The sequence below is a fragment of the Ornithodoros turicata genome, unplaced genomic scaffold (assembly GCF_037126465.1).
Source record: "Ornithodoros turicata isolate Travis unplaced genomic scaffold, ASM3712646v1 Chromosome17, whole genome shotgun sequence".
NCBI lineage: Eukaryota > Metazoa > Arthropoda > Arachnida > Ixodida > Argasidae > Ornithodoros > Ornithodoros turicata.
The window spans coordinates 3,522,853-3,534,285 of record NW_026999326.1 but is presented as its reverse complement, the minus strand read 5'-3'; the positions used below and the strand labels follow the sequence as shown (position 1 = coordinate 3,534,285).

General features: G+C 47.7%; 1 protein-coding gene across 1 annotated transcript; it reads right to left on the bottom strand.

Moving 5' to 3' along the window:
• Positions 1–7,664: 7,664 nt before the first annotated feature.
• On the bottom strand, positions 7,665–11,133 carry LOC135372779 (uncharacterized). Its single transcript, XM_064606247.1, has 5 exons — positions 10,944–11,133; positions 8,919–10,599; positions 8,493–8,793; positions 8,303–8,430; positions 7,665–8,160 (listed from the first exon to the last, which is right to left on the bottom strand). Exons 1-5 carry the CDS (start codon positions 11,131–11,133, stop codon positions 7,665–7,667), a joined length of 2,796 nt encoding a protein of 931 aa, XP_064462317.1.
• Positions 11,134–11,433: the final 300 nt, after the last annotated feature.

The following is an 11,433-nucleotide window of genomic DNA, read 5'->3' as shown; positions in this document are numbered from 1 at the left end:
GTGCATGGTCGATTAGGAGATCAATTCAATCATAAAAGTGACCTGGATACATTCAGTGTTCCCCGATAGCTCGAGATCTGTGGTAGGAAACTCTGTGGTAGAGGACGCGGCTGGTCCAACACGGAAGCGTAGTTCAAATCGTCGACTGTCATATGTTTCTGTTTTCATTTTATTTTGATGATGTTGTTGATTGGGTTTTTCGTGGCGCACAAGCTACGTCGGTCATAGTACGCGAGGGCTATGCGATTGCGATGTAACAGAATAATAAGAATATTATTCTTATTTTTCGATTATTTCGATTATTTTTGTCGTGGTCGTGGTCACATCTGGTGTTGTGTAGACGCAAGGACGAGAACAACGAGGGATAGGTGCCAAAAGAAGTAGCTCGCGCAGGGCGGACTTGGACATCCGTGGCATTCTGTTTCGGGCATTAGTCCAGGACAGTTGTGTCTGATGTTAATAAAGACATAACAGTTTGGCGCAGTCGACAGGATGAACCTGCATCCCCGACCAGTATTTCTGCCTTCACGTGGCCAGCCGGTCATTCCCTGGGAGGAGTGGATACAGCTCTTCACGACCTATATGGAAGCCTGCGGTGGAACGGGGTATGCATCTACACATAAGAAGTCTGTTTTACTGAACTGTCTTGGAGCGGAGGGACAACGGGGATTCTGTACTTTACCTGCTACGACAGTCTCCTTGGCCGTCGATGAGACGGAGGACGTGTATGCTGCCGCGGAGCAGAGACTACAACACTTCTACTTGCCCGCTATAAATAGAACGTACGAAGGATAGCGGTACCGTGCAAGACCGAAACATCCAGGTGAATCGATTGATGAATTTGTTACGGCGCTGCGAACTCTTACTACACATGGCAAGTTTGAGGCCATGGCTGAAGACATGATTTGTGACCAGTTGGTGGTGAAGACATTGAGCCAACTCTCAGGGATCGCCTTCTACTAGAGCACGACCTGACCTTGGACACTGCTCTGGCAATCGCAAAGCTGGTGGAGCAAGCGCATAAAGAATCGGCTTTCCTGGCTGGTCAGCAGCACCACACTACCGTCTCAGTTGTAGCTCGCCATGAGAAGAAAACGTCGAATGCATGCTATAGATGTGGGTCGACGAAGCACTTGGCGAACACTCCCAGTTGACCTGCTAGGAACAAAACTTGCCGTTCATGTAAGAGGAAAGGACACTTCATGTCAGTGTGCCGACAGAAGTCCTTAGCACAAGGAAACTCTACTGGCAAGGAGGTGGACGAGACATGTATGCAACATCGACGTCCAACACAAAGTCAATTTTCTGTGAAATACAAGCTGCTTTCTTCTTCGTTCCTACGTCTTCTGGTCGACACAGACCCAGCGGTTTCCCTGTTACCTCCTAACGTCTACCGTGTTCCATCACCTACCTCTTTACAAGTCAGGAGTCATACTTGGAGACTACTCTAAAGCGGTCATCTCCACGGAAGGGGTATTCTCTGCTACAGTATGTTTCGGCGGCAGGACTGCCACTTGTACATTTCATGTGGTAAGCAAAGGTGCTGCCATTGCGGGCATGGATATGTTGCGCGCCTTGGACATCGCCTTGTACCTCTGCCTCAGCTTTGCCGGGAAGTGTAGGCGACACCCGCAGCAGAGGTGTCTCCGTGCCTGACGAAATGCCCTGCTCTTTTCTCCGAAGAATTGGGTCTAGCGAAGGATTAAAAACACCAAGTAACCTCTAGGGCATCGGTGGAACCAGTACAGCAAAAACTTCGCCGCCTTCCGTTGCAGGTTCGTCCATTGCAGGAAGAAAGTGAAGGGCACGAAAAACATTAATGTGAATTTGGCACGAAGGGCTGCATCACTGTCTCTGATACCTCTCGATCGTCTTTGCGTAACGTGCTACAAGCAATGCCTGAAGTTTAAAGAAGAAAGCGTTCCCGCGCCGCAAGGAGCCCAAGCTTCTTCCAGTAGTAGCACAAACGATGATGAGCCGTTGGCACTCTTAAATGCATCGCTGCAAGTATTGGGCGAGACACCTGTGAAGAAGAAGCGGTCGATGCCTCAACAGGAGACATGTGCCAAGAAGAAGGTTATTTATTTATTTATTTATTTCAAATACTGCAGCCTCTATGAGGCTATAGCAGGAGCAGGCATGCTTGGTTACAGAAGTCTTTCACAGGTAATTCCCTTATAGCACCAGGTAACCTATTCCATTCATCAACTGTATGAGGAAAAAAACTATATTTAAAAACATCTATACGTGAACGCATAGGAACAATGTTCAATGGGTGTGAGTTTCGAAGACTGGACGGCCGTGCAAAGGTAAAGTAAAGTTCATGGCGTATGTTAATCTGTTTATGAGCTATTAAACGCAAAAATTTTAACCTTTCAAGGGCACGCCTCTGCCGCAGTGGAACCAGACCCAGTGAACTCAGTGCGGAAGATGGAGAAAACTGACTGTCGTAACGTTTCATAAGAAATCTAACTGCCTTACTTTGAATTGCTTCTAGAACATTAATGTCACTATTGAAATGAGGGTCCCAAACGACAGAAGCGTACTCCAGAATTGGACGTACTAAGGTTTTGTATGCAAGGAGCTTGGTATCCGTGGAGGCCAATTTTAACGTTCGTTTCAGGTAGCCAAGCTTCTGCAGAGCGTTAGACGAAACAATTTTGACATGGGTTTTCCAGTTTAGGTTAGAAGAAAAATGCAGACCCAGATATTTATACGTATCAGCCTTACGTATTGCATGACCGTCAAGTATGTAAGAAAATGAAAGAGGGATCTTCCTGTTGGTAAAAGACAGCACAGCGCATTTAGAAAAGTTAATATCTAGTTGCCACCTTTTACACCAGTTGTGAAACATCAAAAGTGACTGGTTAAGATTGACTTGATCATCCACTGATTTCACTCTAGAATACAAGACGCAGTCGTCTGCATACAATCTTATCTCTCAGGAGACCTCACTGGCAACATCATTTATGAATAACAGAAAGAGCAGTGGCCCTAGCACAGATCCCTGGGGGACACCCGACAAGACGCTAGATTTGGTCGAGTCATGTCCATCAAACGAAACAAACTGGGTTCGCAATGAAAGATAGTTTTCGATCTAGTACACAATCCTATCATTCCTAATTAATGCTTTTAGTTTTAGAATCAGCTTAGCATGGCATACCTTATCAAAGGCTTTACTCAGATCAATGAAGATAGCGTCAACTTGGGTTTTATCATTAATCGCAGATGCAAGAAAGTGAGTGAATTCCAACAGTTGTGTCACGGTTGAAAATCCCCTGCGAAAACCGTGCTGACGAGGAGATAAAATTGAATGTGTTTCTAAATAATCAGTAATGTGCTTACATAGAATATGTTCAAAGACTTTGCACGATGTTGAGGTTAATGAGATAGGTCTGTAGTTAGATACCAGTTGTTTGCTACCAGTCTTGTGTATAGGAATTACTTTTGCTACTTTCCATGCTGTGGGAACGACTCCTGTATTTAAAGATTTCTCAAGGATGATTTGCAAGTATTTAGATGCCCATTCAGCGAACCGATATAAAAAGATATTGGTCACACAATCTGGACCACTGCTCTTCCTCGTATCCAGTTTCAACAGTAGATTGAATATTCCTGATGAATCAATCTCGGTATCCTCAAGCACAGGCAATTCAGAAGTGACATGAAATTCTGGAGAAATTCCATCGTCGTGCGAGAACGTAGTAACAAACTGGTTGTTAAAGTCAGTAGCAATAACAAGAGGATCATATTCCAGGTGGTCATTGATCAGAAATGACCTAGTCCGATCATTTTGGGGCAGAATGGACCGCCAGAATTTCTTAGGGTTCGTTTTTATGAGCTGCGACAACGAAACCTCATACGCTAATTTAGCGTCTCTCAATTTACGCTTAAGCTGAGATCCAGACGCGTGCGAAGTCGATCATAACGAAAGGGCTTGGAGTAAAACTCTCCGAAGACTCAACCGACAAAACAGCCATGGCTCGTGGCTATGAGAACCTCCTCTACGAGCTCAAGGAAAAATACAAGGACGAAGTTTTGCCAGCTAGGAAAACTTCAGTTGACCCTTGCCTCTGCCTCCTGGTCGAGGCAAAAAGTGGTTGACTTCGTTGGAGCCCCCGGAAGGCAGGTGCGAAAAGCTAGGGAACTAAAGCATAGCACTGGGGTCCTCGGCCTTGGCCTCGCAAACCTCTTGCATACCTCTGGCTCTCTTCGAGGCTTCGCTTCCTACAATTATGACAGCGCAAGTTTTGGTCTTGGAGCTGTACTGCAGCAGGAGCATCCTGACCGTCTACGTAGTGTCTGCTTCGCCTCAAGGGATATGACAGCGACGGAACACCAGTACTGAACTGGGGAGAAGGATGCTTTGGCGTGCTTGTGGTACTGTACTGAGAAGTGGCGTGTATACACTTTTTGGGCGCAAATTTATACTTTGCACGGACTACCAAGCCTTGGTTACGCTTTTGTCTACCCAAGGTGCTGGACGTCAACTAGTGCGCATTACAAGGTGGGCTGCACGTCTACTTCAGTACAATTACAGCATCGAATGCAAGAAAGGAGAGTATAACTTCGTCGCTGACGCCCTCTCACGACTTCCCCTACCTCACAAACCGGCTACAACCAGGGATGCAGATGGGGTCGAGTTAGTGTGCCATGTTCAGCAGGCACTATCCCGCATCACTATGCAGGAGCTACTGCAGGCTGTGGACGATGATGTTGTACTGGACTGGAGCCTTTCACATGATTTCTATGAGAATTACAGCGGGGTGGTTTATAAGTGCATGAAGTCGTGCGCTCCGTATCTTGCTAAGTGGACGCATGGTAATGGAATATCGAATTGCAGAGTCGAATGAGGACATGGACACGTATCTTGAAAATCGTCACAGTGAAGCACGGCGCAGTAGGAAGTGTACAGAACCGAAGAAGGTAGGAGTGAAAATACAAGCTAGGAGCATAAAAGGGTGTCCCCCTATTTCATCGAACGCCTTTCCGTCGAACGCCTGACCAAGGCTAGGTCACGAGAGCCGTCTACGTATTTTACTGTACGCAGCATTTAGTTTGTCTACATAAATTAAACGCAATGTATTTCAATTTCGATATTGTGAACAGCTATATGTTGATAATTTCTTAAAGGTCATACTGAGCCCAGGCATAAATTATACTGTTGGTGGTGCAAAAAGTCTTTTGTCAGCGTCGAGTGTTTGTTACAGTTTTGAATTTTCTTACTTCAGCGAGATGTGCTATTACACCTGAACTGTAGCTTATACCGGCCACGACACAGCTAGTTAGCGACAGCACTGACTAGACTGAAAATCCAATTGGTACGGCTGCAGTTGCTATTTTCCACTCTCTACAATGCGGATCCATGATAGATGGCTAATTGCAGGAAGAGACAAGCACTTACAGCAGATGTAACAGAGGCAGGAAAGACCGTCGCACCCGACAGTGTTTCATGCATCTTGAAGTTGTACAAACCGGACCATCTTTTCTTACTCAGTCCTCACAATGATTTGTACCTCTGCATTGCCAGGGTGCTGCAGAAAAGGAGATTGCAGTGCAGGGTGATTCCAGGCCAAATCACCCCAAGGTGGTGCTCGACCCCCCTCAGTTTTGCTTCCAAAAATTATCATGGACTCCTTATTGCAAATAAAGATATGTTCCCGAGTTTTACTGGACAACGTTGAACCGCTGTCGATTTAAGCCGGGGCAAAGTTCGTCAGAATGGCGAAAACCATGCTACGAAAAAAGTTACCTAGTGAGCAGGGTTTTGCATCTAGGTGGACTTTGGTGACATAGAATGGAAGAGCGTAACATTCTGTCAATATCAAGTTCTTTCCTCGTGTTTCATTTTCGACCAGCGAAACGGGGCTGCCTTTCGGCGATCTTTTTTTACAACATTGCGCCTTGCTAAGTGCACTTTTCGCACAAACTGTAAGGGACAAAAAAACATTGGCTTGTTCTGGACCTTCCATACTTCAAAATCACATGTTTTGAAGGCCGACCACACAATACTTTTTGCCCCATGTAATCCCAAATGTCGTATGTTTGGTAAAGTTGGCCGTTTTCAACGCCATTTTTGAAAATGAAGCGGTTCGCCGAGAACAATTCAAATGGGTGGAGATGACAGATCAATGTCCATACTAACGCATATAAACAAAAATTAAGAAGGTACTTTTTGATAAGGGCGAGAAAATATTTTTTTTATGTCCCTCCCACTCTACACATAGCTACGCTGGGGCGCGAGGCTCGATTCGGCGAATAACGTTTTTTCGTGCGGTGAAGCTTTCCTATTCGTTATGGAGGGCCAGAACAGACATTATTTACAACTAAATCCCATCTATGCTACTACCGCGTACTAGCCGGAGACGTTCATGTGATGCTTGCTAATCTATCCACACCGAACAGCTGGCTGCTTTTGATCACCCAAGCAGGCTGGAATGACAAACACTTTAGTTGCAATTCAGACAGTCTACATATTATATTTTAGCGATTGCAACAGTTTGAAGTAAGAACAAAAAGATACCCAGATAAATGAATGCACAACGGTTTCATTATTATTTCATATTTTCTTTTCAAACGTTAAAACCAAAGGCGACCATTGGTAGGGTATCTCATTAAAAGTGCCCAGTGCAATTTCCTGTGTACTGCGAAAAGATAGGTCTTGAACGCTGCTCCGACCGTGCGTCCGTCGCACTTTCATACCGCAGTCTTTCATTTTGCACGCGCGCATTTGGTGACGGTCAGTTGTGAGCATTTGTCGCATTATTCACTGGCACGTTGTGCGCGTCTTGCCTTCAGTTAGTTAAATATATGCTGAAGTGTAAGCTCTAGACAACCATAGCGAAGGAAAACGACTTCCCTAAGGTGCTGAGAATATTCAAAAGTGCCTCCTGATGTTCCCACTTCGGACATTGTTCAACACAACGACTTCAGCAAGAAACTTGGAGCAATAACAACCTTTTTGGTAACCCAGCATGCATCACATGTGAGAAAGACGATCATAAACTAATCAGTGTAGTCGGGGATGAGCTCACTCCTAAGCCGATTTCAAGGCCATGCATGTGTTAAATGTTGCGTGGATGTACGAGCGCGTTTTTGACGCTACAATGCAGCAAAAGGCCATCCGCTCACAATGTGACTTGCGCTTCTATTAACCATAAGAAAAGCGCATTTGAAGGGATAGCGTTGTTTGCTCATAATATTCCTTGTGAGTGTGAAAGCATCGCTGTCGTTTCTCATGACTATCACTTTAAAACGCCGCGTATGGAAGACTCTGAGAAACACCTACTAACAATATTTACCAATGCACCGATAACAATAAAAACTACACAGTTACTAACAAAAGGGCTGGCAAAAAGGGGGACATGCTCATATCCGGCCGCAGGACGCGGCTTGGGAAACCTAGGCACGCGATCTGTTCGCGCGCGTCACAGGGAGCCGTCTCGTGCAGCCCTCGCCGTAACCATGTGGGACATAAAAAATATTTCCTCGCCCTTATCAAAAAGTACCTTCTTAAATTTTTATATGCGTTAGTATAAATATTGATTTGTCATCTCTACCCATTTTAATTTTTTTCGGCCGACCGCTTGATTTTCAAAAATGGCGTTGGAAATTGACAACTTTGCTAAAAGTACGACATTTGGGATTAAATGTGGCAAAAAGTATTATGTGCTTGGCCTTCGAAACATGTGATGTGCAACAGAAGTCCACGAGGAGAACCGTTCGAAACGATGAGCTCCCAGCGACTGCTTTTCTATGTGTGTTGCGGAGACTGTCACTAGCGGCCGGACGTCTGGGTCACCCTCCGGTTCGAATAACGGGAAGTCTTTCTCGGAGTTCATACATTCGTGTCTTTGGAGAAATTTTGGCCCTGTCAGCCAAGTCGTACGGATGAGCGCGCTCGGGGCCACAGGTCTAGTGGCGTGATCCGCAGGATTTTGGTCCGTTGGGACGTAGTGCCACTGGTCCGGTTTCGAGGTTCTTCGAATGCGCTTAACCCGGTTGCTCACGTAGACGTAAAACCGCCTTGGCTCATTGAAGATATATCCCAGGACGACCTTGCTGTCAGAGTAGAACCTGACATGATCGATGGGTGTATCAATTTCGCCCAGGATTAGCTCTGCGATTTCGACAGCGAGCACTGCAGCGCACAGCTCGCGCCTAGGAATTGTGGCTCACGTGTGGCGTTTCGTTAGCGTCGATCACTCTGATGTACGCAACAGCGGCAATGATTTTCTCCGACGCATCCGAGAATATGCAAATCTCACGGCGCCTAGCGTGTGCTAGGGATACGGTGACGTACCGGCGTGGTGTCCGCAGATCCTCGAGAGCTTGCAGCGAGTCTTTCCATCTTTGCCAGCCGTGGTTCACAGCGAGGGGGGCATCCCAGTCAGTGGTCCCAACAGACATGTCTCTTAGAAAAAGTCTACCCTGAACAGTCACCGGGACGGTCATACCCAAAGGATCGTAGAGACTGTTGACAGTAGACGTACACCACGACGGGTGTTTGGGCTATCCTGCGCAGGAGCTCTGAAGGTGAACGTATCAGTTTTTAAGTGCCAGCTCAGGCCAAGGCTACGTTGCATTGGTACATCCGCTCCATTTAAGTCCAGATCTTTTAAGTCGGCACCATAGTCGTCGGTCGGGAAAGCCTTCATGACGTTAACGGAGTTGGAAGCTATCTTGTGGAGTCGGAGATTGCTTCCCATAAGCATTCTTTGGGTCCTTTCGAGCAGGTCGACTGCTTCATGTTCCGACGATAAGGACTTGAGGCCGTCGTCCACATAAAAGTCTCTTTCAACGAAGTGACGTACGTCCGTTCCAAATTGGCTCTCGGCCTCCCGCGCAGTGCGTCTCAACCCGTAGGTCGCTATAGCGGGCGAACACGTGTTTCCGAAAATGTGTCGCGCATCCTGTACTCTCCAACTTCCCCATTGATGTCGTCTTCACGGAACCAGAAAAACCGAAGGAAGTCCCTGTCTTCTTCGCGTACGAAGAAGCAATAAAACGTGCGCTGGATGTCCGCGGTTACGGCGACAGCCTCTTTACGGAAAGGGAGCAGCACTCCGACCAAGTTGTTGGTCATATCTGATCCCGAGAGCAAAGCGTCGTTAAGCGAAACCCCACGGTACTTCGCACTTGAGTCGAATACTACTCGGATTTGATTCGGTTTCCGTGGGTGGTAAACACCGAAGTTTGGAAGGTACCAGCACGGACTTGATTCACTTCGTGGTGGGGCAGGCTCGGCGTGACCCTTCTGCATCAGGTCTTGCATGAAAGTGACAAAGTGCTCCTTCATCTCGGGCTTTCTTTGCAAAGTGCGACGTAGGGAAGCGAAACGTGATACAGCCTGTTCCCGGTTGTCTGGAAGATATGGACGTGGATCACGAAAGGGCAAAGGAGCGACCCAGTTATCTGAAGGATCCTTGTAAAATCCGTTCTCCATGAGGCTTAGAAAACGTTGTTCCCCTATCGAAGGGGCAAATTTCTCGCCGTCCAACGTCGATTTGAACAGCGGGTCGTGTTTGTCGTCGTGGAATGACGGACACTGTGTGGTTTTCGAAAGCAGCGGTATTTCCTTGACAAGGACGTGGTTGGGGCACGGCGTAAACCAAGAAGGCCGTCCGTTTTCCAGCACGGCAGTAGCGAAGGCATGGACCCCCTGCGTGCGCAGCCTGTCCACGCAAACGTCACCAACTATAACCCATCCAACGTCCAGTCTCTGAGCAAAAGGAGCATTGTTGGGTCCGTTGCGCTGCTCACGTACTTTGTGCGCTTGTACAATGTCTCTGCCCAGAAGCAGAATAATTTGTGCGTTGGGATCCAAGGGCGGAATGACTTCGGCCAGTGTCTTCAGATGGGCATGCTGGCGAGCAACATCTGAAGTAGGAATTTCGTCCCTGTTGTTATGGATCTCGTAGCATTCGATCAGCGATGGTAAAGGGAGAGCCTTGTCGCAGGCGACGCCTTCAATAACGTAGCCTTCAGCACGACGACACATTGCTTCCACAACTCCTGCACACGTTCTGAGCATATAGGGATACTGGCACCCTTGTATGTTGAAGTGCTCGAAGAAACCGGGTCTTGCCAGCGATTTGTTACTCTGGTCGTCGAGAACCGCGTACATGCGGACTGCTTTGTCCGGGTAAGCCTCTGGATACACCCTGACGAGGCATATCTTCGAGCATGATCTTCCGGAACGGGAAATTCCGCGTAACTCCGTGCAGTTTGATGTAATGTGAGCGGACGCCTCACTCGATAGGTCCCCGTGATGTTCCCGTGGAGTGATCACTGTAGATTGAGGATGTGAGAGCACTGTCTCAGGATGAAGGGCAGTGACGTGTTGCTCGCTGTCGCACTCAGTGCACCTGGTTGTTGAGTTGCAGGTTTTGGCGTTGTGTGCTGTAGAGCAACACTTGAAGCAAGCCCTATACTCTGCTAGCAGACGTTTTCGTTCGCTCAGGGGTTTACGTCGAAATGCTCTGCAGTTCCCAAGTTTATGCTGCCTTCTATGTAGGGGGCACTCTCGATCCGAATTCTTAGTGCTTGCTTTCACCTGGCCTCGTAGGTCTTCCGGCGAAGTGACTTGGGTCCTGTGCACTGCAACGGAAGAGGCTTTGCAACTGTGAGCAGACCATGGCTTGTCCTTCTTGCTTCTGCTTTTGTTATCCGTGATCTCGAATCTTTAATCATTCTTAACCTTCGCCATGTTGCGGACGAATCCAGAGAATATAGAAAACGGTGGGAAGGACACTCGGTGTTCTTGCTTATATCTTGACCCAAGGTTGATCCATTTCTCTTGCAAGCTCGGTAGTTTCGCCACAATCGGGTTGACTCCACGTGTCGTGTTGAGGTATGAGAGTCCAGAGAGGTGAGGGTCCGCCTGTGCAGATTCCAATTCTTGTAGCAAATCTCCGAGCTCCCTGAGTTTTTCCCGTCGTTACCGATAATTTTTGGAAACTTTTCTAATTTTTTCATGAGCGAATTCTCTATCGCTTCGGAGCTGCCGTAGGCTTCCTCCAACCGCTCCCAGATAGCGTGAAGGCCCGTGGTTGGGTTTCCAATATGCACAGCCCGGAGCCTACGAGCGTAAACCGACGACTCTGCTCCCAGCCATTTGACCAACAGGTCCATTTCTTCAGTGACTGATATTCCCAGGCTCTCCGTGGCGTTATGAAAGGCCGACCTCCACGACCTAGAGGTCCTCCGCTCGGTCCGTAAACTTCGAGAGACCTGTGGTGACCAGCTCTCGACGAAGTAGGAATCTGGCGACGTCACCCATGACGTATGCCGGCTCCTGAAGGGTGGTAGACCCCGCCATGTTATCCATTTGCGATCGGAGAGGATCTCTTCCAGCAGTCCGGCGGTCCTCCGCAGGCGGAGCTGTCATCGTAGGGCCAGTCCGTTCCACACCCAGCGCATGATGTCGGTCGC